This window comes from Eucyclogobius newberryi, unplaced genomic scaffold (genome assembly GCF_026437365.1).
Source record: "Eucyclogobius newberryi isolate DKJ021-1_F unplaced genomic scaffold, fEucNew1.0.hap1 SCAF_20, whole genome shotgun sequence".
NCBI classification, from domain to species: domain Eukaryota; kingdom Metazoa; phylum Chordata; class Actinopteri; order Gobiiformes; family Gobiidae; genus Eucyclogobius; species Eucyclogobius newberryi.
Genome location: NW_027315835.1, coordinates 9,396,265 through 9,414,344, shown reverse-complemented (window position 1 = coordinate 9,414,344; position 18,080 = coordinate 9,396,265). Strand labels below are relative to the sequence as shown.

Genomic DNA, 18,080 nt, shown 5'->3' with positions numbered 1-18,080 from the left:
GGAACGTTTGGGGCGACCAAAAAATGCTGCACAGCCATTAGAAAACTTTCCATAATAACTTTAGCATAACCAAAAGTAACTTTCAACGTTTAAAAGAAAACTTCCCAGAACTTTTTGAAAGAAAAAAATTGTTAGCTGAATAGTATTATTATTATTTGCTATATCAACCAACAATTAACCTACAATTTGCTCCGATATGAACAATATCTGAATATTCCTTTGGCTAAGAGGCCTAAATATGCGGCGAAATTAAACTGGAGAATAGCCTTTTAATGAAACCTTTTAAGAGAATAGCCTTTTAATGGCCAGAGAAAAAATTAAATTGTGGCCATTTAGTTCTTTTGCCCATTGCTCTGCTCGATCCCGGTTTTGTAGCATCTGTAATGAGCTCGGGACGTACAGTAGCCCATACACCACCGCTCACATCCAGGGCCCCTCCCCCCGCCCGCCTGCCTCCCTCCAGCCGCCTCTTGCGCTCCCTCTCCGGGTAAAGATGGCGTCACCACCGCGGACAGCTCCCGCCAGTCTCCCGCTCCCATGATGCTCCAAAGACGATGATGTGAACCAAGGGAGAGACGAACCACCAGCATCAGCACCGCAACCCAAAACCAGGACTGCGCGCATCCCTGAGCCGGCCTCCCCCCCTCCCCGCTCCCGCTCCTGCTGCTGCCGCTCCAGCTCCTCATCACCCCCCCGCCGCTTCGCTCGTTCCTCCGCAGAATGGAGCCTCGTTTGGGACATAGTTAAAAAAAAAAAAGAAGAAGAAGAAGATAGAAAGAGAAAAAGACAAAAAGAGAGGCACCACCGGCTGTTCGCTCTGCGCGCTTTTTACGCATGTAGCGGGTGAGGTTTGGCGCACAGGATGCTGATGCTCGTCCCGGTTGTTCTGTCCTCAGCGGTGTTCAGTCCCGGATTGGCCCTGGGCTCGCATTTCAGTCCAGGTAAGAGAACATCCTCTGCTTCTGCTTCACCACCTCCGACAGCCCCGGCACACAAAGCGCGCCGCGGAAGGACGCAGAGGCGAAGTAAACGCGCGTCTGTTAGAATAAAGGGCATCTATGTCTACTGACTGTTTCTGTACATATGCATTTATGGCTCAATCAAAAGATCTTACAGCTCTGTAGGCCCTAAACGTTGTAGATATGCAGCTGTTGGCATCTGTGGAGGACAATGACATCTTTCTTTTGCCTTTTTATTCACACAATTTTATTTCAACAGGATTGGGAACACCTTACTTCAGTTCCATAAGTATATATATTTGCCTCTAGACAGCATCCAATAGCTACATCTATATGTGTGAATGGACAGGATTGATTACAAGACAAATAGGTTGCATAGGTTTAATGTCTATACAATGGTATAATATAATATGGCTGCAACGATTAATTGACCAACTGTGACTAGTCGACTATTGAAATTATCATTTTTGTATTTGATAATTGTTATCTGGACTATACAGACTCTCAAACACATGTGAAAAGACTGTTTTATAACAAAAACAGCCGTATTACTGAATGACTATTTCAGATTTTCTTAAATGATGTACATTATTCGTAAATATTATCAATCGAGAAGCTTTTATTCACCATATTGCATCGTATTTACTTGGTTGATAATGTATTTAAAAAGAATCAATGTGCAAAATGATAATTGTTTGACAAGTTAACCAATCGAAAACATAATCACTGTCAGTCGACCACTAAATTAATCGATGATTGCCGCCCTATTATTTAGTCTAATTTGGTCAACTTGCACCGGATCAGATCGCAAACTGATCACAAATTAAAACAAAACGCAATCTACTTTCCAACCAAGCCTTATGGACCAAAAATGGCTGAACAATTGTGTTGCCATGAAATTGTGTAATCTCACTTTCATGTTTTCACTTAGTCCAGATGTGTTCACGTGGTGCGCGGCGCTTATTTCCAGGTAAAGCCCCCCTGTCTTTTGTCAGACTGAGATGTAATGAAATGAAAGGCTACAGTATTTAATTTAACACGTTCTGCTTCGGGTCTGACGTCTCCATAGCAACCGAAGGAGTCAAGTGCGTTACGGTTTGACGATCATCGTGCGAGGCTGGATCAGGGGCTTTGCTTGTTTGTTGTCATACTACTGGGCACGGACAAATATCTGCCTTTACGGCGTGTTTAGTTTCATGTCGTTTTAGGATAAGGCGAGTGAACATTTTGTCCTTAAAGGTGTTACTTTTCCGTCGGACTGTCAGCCATGCACCATCTTGTTGTTTCTTTGCCTGGAATGTTCCACTCTTAAGCTTTAAACCGAGATATCGTCACGGAGACAATAAAGTTAGCGAGGGATAACGTGGGTGTAAGTGGGACTTTCTCGATCACGGGTTAAAATAAACAATGTTTTAAATCATTATTGAAAATTATTCCAACGGTTATTTGCCTGCAAATAAGGCGGAGTATCAAGAGAACAGAGGAGATTAAATTAAGTGACATTCGGTCCGTCATAATATAATATAATATAATATGATATAATATAATATAATATGATATAAATAACACATGTGGAAGAACAGAATATTTCAACAGAAAATATCACATTTAATGATGATATATAACAACTATTTTATGACACTTACAGCAGGATTATCTCTGTAAACCATTCTTTTTCTTTTTAATGTATAGTATCGTTAAAAGACATGGGTTTAAACAAATAATATAGCAGAACAAAACAATAGTTAGCATTAGACGCTACTTGTTCAACCCGTTACAATTCAAATGTTCTCGTAAAACAAACAAAAAATATAGTAAATTCACACGCGATTAATATTGTGCCCCAACACATATCTATCATGACTCATTTAATGCAGTCGATATCGTAATCATCACACACAACTCAAGAAAACACGTCTGCACGCGTCCAACGCACTCAAGCGTCAACGGGGATGAATGATAGTTTAAACCGTGATCGAAATTGGGTTCAAACGTATTTCCGCGCATCTGTGGCTCAGAGCGGGTCCGTATGAGATGAGACGGTGGACAGTTCGACGCCCGTGTCCTTGGGCATAGCAAGTCGCCCACCTCGCCCCTGCATGAGTGTGGAGTGTGAGCGATCCCGGCGTCGCTGTGACTCAGCGGCGGGGCAGCTGTGGCCGTTACTCAGAGTTCTGCGGGAAGAACTGTGTGTGAATCTGAATGATGCAAATTAACAGTGCAACATAGAGTGCCGTATTTTCCACACTATAAGGCGCATTAAGCGAAACAAAACGTGTAGCACACAAAATCACTTCGAGGTCAATAAGCACAACCATAATTAATCCATATATAAGGCGCGCTGTCGTTTTTTGAGAAAATTAAAGGCTTTTAAGTGCGCCTTATAGTGCGAAAAATACGGTAAGTCGCGTTTGCAGCCGACGCTAGATGTGGAAGGTATATATATCAAAAAATAAATAATATTGCGATCGTTTGATTGGGAAATATGCTAAATCAGTGTCTGTGTTAGGGTTCGGGCTGGAGTCGACTAAAAGCACGTTCTGGGTTAAAAAAGGACAAAAAGACGGCGATGCAAAAGCTCTCAAAACTGTTGCGTATCTCTATGTATCTGACCCAAAACAATATTTATGCAGAAAAAACGATTATGAAACTATTTATTCACGCATATAAAGACGGAGTAAACGTGTGCTGTAAATCATGAGCGTAACCTGCTTTCTCTTTACATATAAACACCAAAAAATACCACATTTTCAGCTAACTCACGGCATACCTTCTCCTACTGTTGTCCCATTTATGTCAGTATAATCCATATAAAAGGATTACTCTCGACTAATACGAATGTCCGACTCAGATTGAGATATTTCTGCCTTTTTGCGGTTAGTGTCGTGGTGCTTTCATGAACCTCAATGTCCTACTATCACATCGATATTGAGATAATGACAAAAAAACATCTCGAGATATTCATTTTTGTCGCACAAAACCGTAACTGCCGGTCGTATTGTTATGCTACAACGGCCTGACATGTATTCTCGTTTGTTTGTTTGTTTGTTTGTTTGTTTGTTTGCTTTCTTCAGGCTGAGCATAAGTAAGTGTAAGTAGGTCTTGTGTCCCGTGGCCCTGCTCCGTCACAGAACGACTCGCTGAAGCAGAACGGCTGCAGAAGCACAGTTTACAGGCATTCTCTTCAGACTGCAATAATGTCATCGTTTTCCCAAAGACGTCTGAGCTGTTCATGGCCGTCACTAACGATTATTTTAGTCGTCGACTCGTCAGTGATTATTTGTGCGATTATTTTGCTTGTTTTAAACGATTATTTCTATTGAATATCGAGGCCTTTTCAGTACATTATCAACCAAATACAGGTTGAAATATTGTGACTCAAGGCTTCTAGATAGAAAATGTTGTGAATATAGTGTATTATTTAGTGATTACTGTTATGAAAATATATAATAACGATATTTTTTTATAGTCCTCCAGTCATGATTAGTCCATTACTCGCTGCTGCTCTACTGTTCAAGCAAATTCATTGAGTATAAATTGAGTTCTAGTTTGATTCTTTTCTTTGATTATTCTAACAACATTTTAAAAAAAAATACTTGTTAGGTAATTTGCTTGGATGCTGCATGTTATTATTATAATTTGTTTTAAATATATAGAAAGCTTTAGTGTATAGTACAGAAACTACTTCAAACTAATAAAAGGCTGAGTGCTAAACCCCCAAAAAATAACAATGATTAAAAATATTTAGGAGTTGCACAACACAATAAAATAAAAATTGACAAATATACTCACATAACTTTTTATTTCACTACAACAAACAAGTAAATAAGTAAGTATTGCAAACTAGATTATGCTACTATGGAAAAAACATGATACTCAATACAGAATATGAATAGTAAAAACACGAATGGTGGTTCTTTAGTGTCATGTACTTAGTTCTGATATGCAGTAGAAGCTCCAGTTTTATCCTATTCATTTGCTTAATTGGTACTCGCTCAAAGGAGTAACAGTCTCGGCTTTGGACGTAGCATCGATCAGTAATGGATTTTTTTTGTTGCCAATCCTAAAGTACGCCTATCGGGAGTTGGAGACATGTCCTGGCATCTCCTCCTCATTGCAGCGCCATTACGCTCGTGCAGTCAGAGCTCAGAAGCACTTAGCTGTGTGTGATCAGTGGAGTTCACGTGGAGCTCAAGTCGGAGCCCGAATACAAGAAATACAAGTCATTCTTTCGGATTGTGCCACGGACGAAATGTGTTTTGTGTTTACTACCATGGACACGGCGTAAGGTAAAGTCTGTCCGACAGTAATACTTGCATGTTTAGAGTGAAAGATGGTGTTTATATAGCAAACGAGACAAATGTACCGTATTTTCGGACTAGAGTAAAGGAGTAAATTGCATCTTTTTTCATAGTTTTGGCCTGCGACTTATACTCCGGGGCGACTTATATGTGATATTATGTGTTATTTTCACACGTGCAACCGCATTTCATACTCCAATGCAACTTATAAATGTTCTTTTCTTCTCTATTATGCATTTTTTGGCTGGTGCGACTTATACTCCAGTGCGACTTATACGGTACTCTGGATTTAAGAAGGATTTCAAGCTGAATTATCAAATCTTTTTCTCATAAATGTGTGAATTTATTGTTTTCTCCCCATAAAGTGTGTTGTAAAGGCAAATAAAATCAGACTAGCTGGATGTTGTTGTTGTCTATATGTTACTATGACGCTTTGGGACGAGAGCTGATTGGCTGTCCTTTGGTGGTCCACCCTGCTCCACGTTTCCATCTGAAAAAGCGGTTCTAAAGCTGTGCTAGTGGCCAGAATATTAATGTGTCATGAACGAGGGATGTCACGATGTCAAATTCACAGTGTTAGGATTATTGTGAGAAAAAAAACGTAACGATTATTCATGATTATTGAGACTGCGACCAAAACAACAGAGGAATCTTTAGTTTTCCTGTGCTCTGACATTGTTGTTGCTCGTCAAGTTTTACAAAAAGACAAAATAAAGTTCAATTTGACTAAAACAGCTAAAAATGGCTATAGATTGAACTAAAAAGGGTTAATTTTGCTTCTAAAATGGTCACAATTACCGTATTTTCCGGACTATAAGTCGCACAGGATTATAAGACGCACCAGACAAAAAAAGCATAATAGAGAAGAAAAAAACATATATAATGAGTATGAAATGCAGTTGCAAGTATATAAATATAAGTATAAGTCGCATCCCGGCCAAAACTATGAAAAAAGGTGCAACTTATAGTCCAGAAAATACGGTATTATGTTTTACTTCTCACGATTACTATATTATGACCTTAATATTCACGATTTTCGATTAACCGAATAAACGTGACATCACTAATCATGCACTAGGATTTGTGACAACTAGATTTAGATTTAAATACCTTCTATCTTTTAATTTTATTACCCCAACTTTAATTGTCCCAGAATTAGAAGATTTTGGGCGATTTTGTTGAATTGTTAGTTTCTACACCGTCAATCTCACCAATGTTGTTTTGCTTCGAGACACACATTTAGCTACACTCTCCACGATGTATTTAATCTATATTTGTTGTCCTTCTCAAACCTTTTTCAATCAGATACAAGAGAGTCCAGTCCCCCCGCTTCATCTTGACCGTGCATCTTTGAGCCAGGACACTCCTGAGTCCCGCGTTGATCTGTCCATAACCTAATACACTGGACTGGACCGTTTGAAGTGAGAACGTCTGAGCACTCTAAAAGCTTTATGTCTACGCGAAGGCGCTGCTTAAACAGTAAAAAGCCGAGGATTGCATTAGAGTTTTGGATGTAGACTATCAGTGTATTAGGTTATGGACGGATCAACACGGGACTCAGGAGTGTCCTCGCTCAAAGATGCACGGTCAAGATGAAGCGGGGGGAGTACGCTCTTGTATCTGATTGAAAACGGTTTGAGAAGGACAACAAATATACTGTATTTTCTGGACTATAAGTCGCACTGGAGTATAAGTTGCACCAGCCCAAAAATGCATGCAAAATAGAGAAGAAAAAAACATATATAAGTTGCACTGGAGTGTGAAATGCAGTTGCAAGTGTGAAAATAACAAATAATATCACATATAAGTCGCTCCGGAGTATAAGTATATAAGTATAAATATATAAGTATGAGTATAAGTCACACCCTGGCCAAAATTATGAAAAAAGGTGCGGCTTATAGTCCAGAAAATACAGTAGATAAATACATCGTGGAGAGTGTAGTGTAAAACAACATTGACGTGATCAACGGTGTAGAAACTAACAATTTAACAAAATTGCCCAAAATCTTCCCATTCTGGGACAATTAAAGTCGGGGTAATAAAAGAGAAAATATAGAATGTATTTAAATGTATCTAAATAACCTTAACTCTCACAAACCCTAGTTCATGATTAGTGACGTCACGGTTATTCGGTTATTCGAAAATCGTGATTATTCAGGTCATAATATAGTAATTGTGAGAAGCAAAAAATAACAATTGTGACCATTTTAGAAGCAAAATTAAGCCTTTTTACTTCAATCTATAGTGTTTTCATCAGTGGTGTTTTTGTCAAATTGAACTGTTGACTGAACATATATCCTACGCTAGCAGGGACAGTCGGCCTAATGAATATAAACACACTGTTGTAACTTTGACCGCTAAAACTATTCATAACATTCACCTTCTTTTAGTGAGATGTATTTACCTCGACATCGTTTTATCTGAAAATGAAGAGTTTGCACTGCACTGAGAGTCACGATAAATAGAAGCTGGCAAGAGTTTTGTTTGAAATGTTGTGAGGACGAATGTTCCGTCATCTTCTTCCTGATTGCAGTGTCCTCCTCGATCCAGGAAGAATGAATGGCGCTGATTATAAGTCTGTATTGTTTTTATGTGCAGCAAATGTCAATCGCAATCAAATCGCAATCAGCAAATTGCAAAGGCTGCGTTCGCTTTCCTTCTTTTTTTTAATGAATTCTTTATGTCGTATTGCCTTAAACCTTAGTATTCACGTAGTAGTAGTAGTAGTAGTAGTAGTAGTAGTAGTAGTAATAATAGTAGTAGTAATACTGGTAGTGGTAAAAGTAGTAGTAGTGCTGGTGGTGCTTTCCTACTCAGGTAATCACAGTACTTTTTACTTTTTTACTTCAAGCTATTTTACAAATGTTTGTTGCCCTAAGTATTCACATAGTAGCAGTAGTAGTAATAATAGTAATAGTAATACTGGTAGTGGTAGTGGTAAAAGTAGTAGTAGTGGTAGAGGTGCTTTTCTACTCAAGTAATCACAATACTTTTTACTTTTTTACTACAATCGATTTTACAAATGTATGTCACCCTAAGTATTCATATAGTTGCAGTAGTAGTAGTAGTAATAATAGTAACACTGGCAGTGGTAAAAGTAGTAGTAGTGGTCGTGGTGCTGCTTTTCTACTCAAGCAATCAAGGCAAGGCAAGGCAAGTTTATTTGTAGAGCACATTTCATACACAAGGCAATTCAAAGTGCTTCACACAGCAGGAAAAATGCATTCAAATCACAAAGAAATTACAGAAATACAATAAAATTAACTAAATTAAAAATTATCAATCCAACTGATTTTCTAAACTAATAAAATCACAAACAAAAGAGAAGAGTGCAAAGAAAAAATCCTTTCAGTCATATGCGCAGCTAAACAAAACTGTTTTTAGCTTAGATTTGAACATTGTCAGAGTAGAAGCCTGTCTCACATCTTCAGGAAGACTGTTCCAGATTTTAGCTGCATAAAACTGAAACGCAGATTCCCCATGTTTTGTCCTCACTCTGGGCACCAGCAGGAGGCCGGTCCCTGAGGTCCTCAGAGTCCGAGATGGTTCATATGGCACTAACATATCCAAGATGTACTTTGGTGCTAGGCCATGGAGAGACTTGTACACAAGCAGAGCTGCTTTAAAGTCTATTCTCTGAGCCACAGGGAGCCAGTGCAGAGACCTGAGAACAGGACTAATGTGATCATACTTCCTGGTTCTAGTCAGGACCCGAGCAGCAGCGTTCTGGATGTACTGCAGCTGTTTTACAACTCGTTTGGAGAGGCCAGTGAGCAGGCCGTTACAGTAGTCTAATCTACTGGAGACAAACGCATGGATAAGTCTCTCTAAATCTGGTTTTGACAGTATATTTTTGATTTTGGCAATGTTTTTTAGATGGTAAAAAGCTGCTGATGTTATTGATTTGACGTGGCTGTTAAAGTTCAAGTCTGAGTCCATTATTACCCCCAGATTTCACAAGACTACTCAAGTAATCACAATACTTTTTACTACAAGCTATTTTACAAATGTATGTCACCCTAAGTATTCACATAGTTGCAGTAGTAGTAGTAATAATAGTAATAGTAAAACTGGCAGTGGTAAAAGTAGTAGTAGTGGTGATGGTGCTTTTCTACTCAGGTAATCACAATACTTTTTTACTACAAGCTATTTTACAAAAGTATGTATCATCAACTTTCAAAACTCACAATTAATATGTAAAAAAATAAGTATAATTACCTTTTGTACCAGGTAAACATCTGAAATATTCCACCTCCCGACTCCCACATTTGAAAATAAAACCGGCACGATCTAGATGGTTGTTTTCTGCGCGTAAGCAAAGACTCCTTACATTTATATTTATATCTATAGCTAATGGCAACGTGGCTCTATTGACGTGCACTTCAATCTCCATTTGCTCTTAATGGGACGACCAAGGCCTTGTGCGTTCGTTGATGCGTTTGACAAGAACATAATGCTCTTTCTCAGTCAACATCAGTTCAGCCGATGTAAACAGGATGTAAAAGTCTAATCCAGTTATAACGGCCGACGGGAATCAACAGTATCACTATTTTGTTTATTCTCGCTTATGTTTTTTTTTTAAATTTACCAACAAATGATCATTAGGCTTCATGTACTTTTAGATGGATGTCACGGGAGACTCGCAGTTTTTGAAAGGAATATCCAAACTGAAAATGTTGAAACTTTTTATTATATGGAATTGGCTCCACAAACGTAACGCAGTATTCATCTCATATTTTAATTATTTCAACTGACAATAACCGCATATTTGGGTTGAATAATTGCACCATGGTATGAAGAATATTTTTTGCATTTGGTTGCTTACTCGATTAATCAGTCCATGGGCTCTTAGTTGACCAAACGTTTTATTGGTTGACAACTTATTTAACTGGAATTACAAAAAAGGAGAAGACAGTTAGTTTTGGAGGTACTGATGCATTTCTTTAACATATAAATGTGTAGTTCTTTTGTACTTTTCATTTAGACAAAGTTGTTATTGAGTGATCATAAAGGGGACATATGATGCTTTAATTTTTTCTATTATTGGCATTTAAACTTGCACTTTTAGTTTGGCGTCTCATGTTTTAGAACTAAAAAAGAAAATGTATACAACAAACCAGATTACCCAGAGATCTTTGGCCATTTCCAACACTTCAAACGGTGTTGATTTCCCCTTGTAGCCACTAGATGGCGCCACCACTCATCCAGATTTCATGTAGAACACTTTTGGTTTCCTTCCTGGTCTCAGCGCGCAGTTGTAGTGAACATAAGACGATGGCAAAAAAGCATGGAGCGAGTTTGGCGATGATTTATGGACTTAAAAACAGCAGAGGAGATTCTCAGAGCTACGTCAGAGCTACGTCAGAGCTACGTCAGAGCCAAGTCAGAGCTACGTCAGTTATCAAAGAAACGTCAGTAATCAAACCAGCCACCCGGCAGAGGAAACTCACTTCGACCGCCTGTATCCACAACCTTTCGGTCATTACCCAGAACTGGTAACAAGTATTTGAATTATGTACATTTCACAATGGCAACTTGTTAGGCCCGAGCGCCACAAGCTGGCGAGAGGCCTATTAGTCCCGTAAGGCCGTGAAAGTGCGCACGCAGTGCACACGAAATCGAGTGCGAAGCGCTCGCCCACTTCCAAACGCTCACTAATGCACTCCTCCACTCATGCATGCCCCGTGCATACTAATTATTAGTAGGAAAATGGAACATTACCATTGTAAACGGGCGAAGCCCGTGCAAAAGTGCGCACTAAACGAGCGCTTTACATTGGGATGACGACCGCTCGTCATCCCCATATAAAGCACTCATTTGCGCTAAGTAGCTCACGAATACGTTCCCCATCTCTTGCATGTTCTGTGCATATAAGCATGTAATGCAAAAATTCAACATTATAACTGTATAGAGGGCCAAAAACACAAAGTGGGCGGAGCCCACTCAAAATTAACGAAAGTACCCTTCAGTGACCAGGGACCCACACAAAAAATGTATAGTTTATGATATTTGGAAAATGGGAAACATTGTTTTCGCATCGGAATATTATTCTTTCTTCTTCTTTCTTTCTTCTCGGAACCAACCCCCCTATTTTTCACCCAGTGAACATTGACGAAAAGTCACAAAAATTTGCACACCTCTAAAAATCGTGCCTCTCTACATTCTGGCTATTTCCCTTTTCTAAAATAAAAAAAATTGGCGCGTCAGCGCCCCCAAATGTACCAAAAATGCATTGAGAGATAGGAAATGACCCCAAAAAAATCGGATCGTAGAATCATGAAATTTGGCGCAGAGGTAGATGGTGACAAGAGAAGTAAAAAATATTATTACGGCAACGCCGTCCACCCAACCAAATGTCGGCCATATTGGTTCAAAAATGGCTAAGCATGACTCGGGAGTTTTTCCAAATGTCGTACTTTTACGAACTCCTCCCAGGACGTTGGCTCTAAAAAGCTGAAATTTGGTGAAAATGGTACTGAGGAGTGGGACATCAAAAGTTATTCAAATTACATTGATACCTGTCACGGTCTCTGTGCGGCGAAGCCGCAAACTTTAGCTAGAATTTCAGAAATCTCCCAAATTTAACATTTATGCCGTTTGCGCAGATAAAGTCCGAATTGCGTCAAATTAGAATCAGTTGTTAAACTCTTTGCGCTAAACGTACTTGAAGTGAAATAAATTAATTTTGCACCGCAGCGCCCCCTACAGATTTTATATGGAGGTTAAATGTTTAGTTTTGCGAAATTTTATGAAATTTGACACACAACTCAATTTTGGCATCCCCATCAAAAAAGTCAATGAGACCCATGTCATAATTGTTATGGCTTTGCCGTAGCGATGACCAAAACCTTTCATGTTATTCCAATGGGGAAATCGCCAGAACATGTTTACACTTTAGACTTTCACAAACTCCTCCCAGGGCGTTAGCCCTATTAACCTGAAATTTGGTGAGACTCATCTTCAGGGGTGGACCATCAAAAGTTATCCACATTTTTATTCAAAGAGTCACGGTGTCATTTTGCCAAGAATTCAAAATAAAATTGCTTTTTGATGGTAAAACAAAGGGGAGAAGATGTGACAGCGTCACAGATTCAGCAGTAGATGTAACAAAAGGACAATTGGGGCGCGTTAGCGCCCCCTCCTCTTGCGGCGTGGCGGCGGTGTGGCGGCGGCGTGGCGAGGGCCAATCATTGCCGCTTGCGGCTATATTTCTCTTTTACTTCCCTACATTTGAATGCAGATTTAAAAATAGAAATGAGTAGGGAAACTTCTTCTGATGATCAGTAGTTAGGCTATTTCTTCATCAAGATCTTAATTTGGTAAATATTTAATGCAACAATGAGGCAAGCTGAAATATCGGTTCAGTTTTGCCAGATTTAGTCAACAAAAACATTTAAAATCAGTTTTGTTTTTGTTTTTGAGTTCAAAATTACCCTCATGTTTTTTTTTTAGATTTGTTATATAATGAGCCCAATTCAGACACGAAGCATATTTGATGTGTGGATGTTACGTTTAAGCCTCGTGAACCTCACAGACTCAGACTCAGACACAGGAAACTTTACGGATCATGAATGGAGCTGGTAATCCACTCCAAGTCTGGGAGATCTCTGTAAAGCGCCGGTTTCAGGAATCACTTTGTTTCCTCATTTGAGAGAATGCGTTCAATTTGTCCCCAACATTTATAAAGGTGAAGGACAGAGACAATGCCTGTTAAATGTACTTAGTTTTGTACTTCATTACTTTCCACTCCTGTCCGTGTTTTGGCTGTTTCCCCTGTTCATTCCAGAAGTGCTCCAGTTACTATTTGACTATATTATACCGTTCCAACATAAATACTGTCTGTTAAAACATGTCTTTAAATGTACTTTGGAAGAGTAACTATCAGACAAAAGTGGAGAAACTGTGCAGAATTATCACAGTGCAGGAATATCCTATATATTGTTTCAGCTCTATAACCTTTCTTATCGTCTTATCTTAGTTATTACAAATCTTCAAAACGCCGCCCACCTCTATTTTCATCAGCTTCTTCTCGCTCGTGCAGCGTTCACAGACGATGCAGGTCCATGGACAGAAGCTGCTTAAATTAGAAGTCTTTTATTCACTTAATTTAGATCCTTTCATTAATGACGCCTTTTGAGAGTGACTGGGGTTAGAACACAGTGAAAGAACAGGAGGGTTTTGTTGAGTGGTTGTGTTTAAAACTGGAAGGTTGTCACTTCAAACCATGACAGGTGGTGTTTATATGAGGTTTATCTCTTGTACAGGCAAATAACTGTTACTTAAAACGAAAATAAACTGTTAATAGAGGTGCGATGAGATACTGATAATGAACACAAAATAATAACACTTTCTTTTGTTACTGTGAGATCTTATTGTTCTTATGAAATTTCCCCATGGGGGACAATAAAGGAATGTCTTATCTTATCTTATTCTGGTCCTGATAAAGCTAAAGATTATTCCAAAACTGTTTTTAAAAAGTCACATTTTGTCCTTTTAATGGGATTAAAAAAATATTTGATGATTGAGTTTGTTTTTTTTTATTTTTTTTATTAGTTTTAATAGTTTGTTTCTTAGCCCATGCCGAAGGCATGGATCATGCATACTTACTCCTGCTAACCCTCCTGGCATCGTCCCGTACGCGAGAATCCATGCCGCAGGCATGGGCCATGCTTGTACCTGCTCAAATCAATGGAAATCTTTGGGGAGTGGGCGGGGCATCCCGACGGAATAGGGAGTGACGAGCGCGTAAGCGCTCCTAATGATGATTCCACCCCATGGCGGCATTGGGAAGGCTTAGAGCTTTCAAACAATGTATAATTTGTTGTTATAGTGGAAACGGCTATATTGTTTTTGCTAAAAATATTATTATTAGGCCCGAGCGCCACAAGCTGGCGAGAGGCCTATTAGTCCCGTAAGGCCGTGCGAAGCACGGCTGCGAAAGTGCGCACATAGTGCGCACGAAATCGTGCAAAGCGCTCGTCCACTTCCAAGCACTCACTAACGCACTCCTTCACTCACGCACGCCCCGTGCATACTAATTAGTAGTAGGAAAATGGAACATTACCTTTGTAAAAGGGCGAAGCCCGTGCAAAAGTGCGCACTAAAGGAGCACTTTACATTGGGATGACGACTTTGCGGTCGTCATCCCCATATAAAGCACTCATTTGCGCTAAGTAGCTCACGAATACGTTCCCCATCTCTTGCATGTTCCGTGCATATAAGCATGTAATGCAAAAATGTAACATTATTACTGTATAGAGGGCCAAAAACACAAAGTGGGCGGAGCCCACTCAAAACTAACGAAAGTACCCGTCAGTGACCAGGGACCCACACCATGAGGTAGGAAAGCGCGAGCGCTTTCCGAAAATGTATAGTTTATGATATTTGAAAAATGGGAAACATTGTTTTCGCATCGGAATATTATTAGGCCCGAGCCCCAGCAGGGCGGAGGGCCTATTGCTCTTTGGTAGCTTTGCAACTGTCTGACCAAACATGCGGGCATGTTGCCCCTGGCAAGTACAGTGAACTAGCCCATGCCGAAGGCATGGATCATGCATACTTACTCCCGCTATGACAATGAGTGAATGGGCTACGCCCATTCACTCATTGTTGACAACAGCAGCGCAAAGCGCTGCATTCCTCCAAAAACCCTCCTGGCATCGTCCCGTATGCGAGAATCCATGCCGAAGGCATGGGCCATGCTTGTATCTGCTCAAATCAATGGAAGTCTATGGGGAGTGGGCGGGGCATCCCGACTGAATAGGGAGTGACGAGCGCGTAAGCGCTCGTAATGATGATTCTACCCCATGGCGGCATCGGGAAGGCTTAGAGCTTTCAAACGATGTATAATTTGTTGTTATAGTGGAAACGGCTATATTGTTTTTGCTAAAAATATTGTTATTTTTATTATTAGGCCCGAGCCCCAGCAAAAATGGCGCGACAGCGCCACTGACAAAAGTCAAAATACATTGCGCCTATGGGAGACGCCCTGAGGTCAACTTTGTCGTAGAGCTACGAAATTCGGGACACGCATTCCTCTTGTGAGGACAAAAACTAAATATTATTGTGGCCACGCCCCCAGACTTACCCTATGGCCGCCATCTTCCTTTGAACATGAAAACACGCTGAGTTAGCCATTTTGTTCACGTCAAACTTTGACGAACTCCTCTTAGGGCGTTTTGCCCACTGACTTCAAAATCGGCGTACATCCTCTAGACAAGTGGGGCATCTAAAGTTATCCAAATTTTCAGGATAACTTTTACGGTCTCACGTTTCCCTGAATTCTGACTATTTGGCCTTCAGAGTGGCCTATAAACAATAGAGTTTTTCCAAATGACATGATATTACGCACAAAATTCTAATTTGCCATCCTGATCATAAAAGTATGAGAGCCAAAGTCATATTTTGTACGGCGTGACCGTAGCGATGACAGAAACATCCCATGTTATCTTTGCGAAAATCGCGAAATCGCTCAAATCACAATATTTTTACGCTTCACACTTTAACAAACTCCTCCTGGGGCGATTGTCCGATCAAACTCATATTTGGGGAAAATCATCTACACAAGCGGGGCATCAAAAGTTATCCATCTTTTGATTCTAAGTGCTACGGTCTCTGTGCGGTGGAGCAGCAAATATATGTCACAAATGGGAAAACAGCGAAATCTCTAAAATGACCACATTTTTACGCTTCACACTTTAACGAACTCCTCCGTGGGCAATAGCCCGATCAAGCTTTACTTTGGGGAATATCATCTACACAAGCGGGGCATCAATAGTTATCCATATTTATATTCTAAGTACTACGGTCTCTGTGCGGCGGAGAAGCAAATTTGACTGACACTTGTGTTCATTTGCACTGGATTGGCCATTTCCAATGTGTCGCCGTCTGTCAAGTTCTTTTTTAATTCAACACACAATAAGGGCTCCATCTTTATCAAGTCGAAAGCGCAGAGTCGGAAGGCCGGCGGCCCGCGACAATCCGATAAACCTCCCGTTCCGTCAGCCCGGTGCAGTGTGCGTCTGGAAATAGCCGCGACGTGCCCGGCTGCTCCTCCGAGGCGCCTTGCTTCGCATGCGTTACGTAATTGCCCCCGTGGACGTGACAGCACTACTGAGCGCGTGCAGGAAAGCCACGGGCCTCGATACGTATCACACTGGGGGAAGCCGTGGGAAGCGGGAATAAATACACGTGTTACTTCTCCCGTCTATTATGTCGCTGTGTGTGGTACAGCCCGACAGATGTGGGAGGTTTTTCTTTGCCTTGTTTCGTGCATTTCAGTCGAGTACAAAGGCTGGTTTGAATGTCACTATTTCGTTTTAACCTTTTACTTAAAGGTTGGGCGCTGCGTTGCTCGGGGTGGCGCTGCGTTTAGTGAGGCTTGTTGTTCGGATGAAAGAGCCACGAAGAAGTGATGATACGACAAATCGATATGGTAAAGGTTGAAAAGCTGTGTAAAAATCAGAGTTGGGGATAAGATGCAGTACCGTGGAGTGAACAGAGGGGGTGCTCTATCCGGTTTGTGTCAGAATCAGAAAAAGGTTTATTGTCATTGTCAGTGAATAGACCAGGAACTTGCTTTGGTGTTAAAGTGCAACATACAACAATGAACAATATTAAAAGTAAGATGTATCAAATAAGGCATGCATTTAAAAAAAAAAAAAAAATTAAATTTACTACTAATAATTTTAGATCCGTGATTATTACTGATTTCACTGATACATTTTTTCCACTTTCAGGAAAGCAAAATGCACTCAAAATAACTCATTCTGTAGCAATTAAAAATGACTAAACTACTGAAATATATGAGTCTAACTTAGTATGTAAATTAGTATATGAGTCAAAATTAGTATGTAACTTAGTATATGAGTCAAAATTAGTATGTAACTTAGTATATGGGTCAAAATTAGTATGTAACTTAGTATATGGGTCAAAATTAGTATGTAACTTAGTATATGGGTCAAAATTAGTATGTAATTAGTATGTAACTTAGTATTTGAGTTGAAATTAGTATGTAACTTAGTATATGGGTCAAAATTAGTATGTAACTTAGTATATGGGTCAAAATTAGTATGTAACTTAGTATATGGGTCAAAATTAGTATGTAATTAGTATGTAACTTAGTATTTGAGTTGAAATTAGTATGTAACTTAGTATATGGGTCAAAATTAGTATGTAACTTAGTATATGGGTCAAAATTAGTATGTAACTTAGTATTTGAGTTGAAATTAGTATGTAACTTAGTATATGGGTCAAAATTAGTATGTAACTTAGTATATGGGTCAAAATTAGTATGTAACTTAGTATATGGGTCAAAATTAGTATGTAACTTAGTATATGGGTCAAAATTAGTATGTAACTTAGTATATGGGTCAAAATTAGTATGTAATTAGTATGTAACTTAGTATTTGAGTTGAAATTAGTATGTAACTTAGTATATGGGTCAAAATTAGTATGTAATTAGTATGTAACTTAGTATATGGGTCAAAATTAGTATGTAACTTAGTATTTGAGTTGAAATTAGTATGTAACTTAGTATATGAGTCAAAATTAGTATGTAACTTAGTATATGGGTCAAAATTAGTATGTAACTTAGTATATGGGTCAAAATTAGTATGTAATTAGTATGTAACTTAGTATTTGAGTTGAAATTAGTATGTAACTTAGTATATGGGTCAAAATTAGTATGTAACTTAGTATATGGGTCAAAATTAGTATGTAACTTAGTATATGGGTCAAAATTAGTATGTAATTAGTATGTAACTTAGTATTTGAGTTGAAATTAGTATGTAACTTAGTATATGGGTCAAAATTAGTATGT

The 18,080-nt window shown here is 39.3% G+C and overlaps 1 protein-coding gene across 1 annotated transcript in view; it reads left to right on the top strand.

Moving 5' to 3' along the window:
* The first annotated feature begins 780 nt into the window (after positions 1 to 780).
* Positions 781 to 18,080, top strand: part of aatkb (apoptosis-associated tyrosine kinase b) — a 55,585-nt gene continuing 38,285 nt past the window's right edge. Inside the window, exon 1 of the mRNA XM_072456638.1 lies at positions 781 to 941. Within this exon, the coding sequence (XP_072312739.1) occupies positions 863 to 941 (79 nt within the window). The 5' untranslated portion in view covers positions 781 to 862. The remainder of the gene's footprint in view (positions 942 to 18,080) is intronic.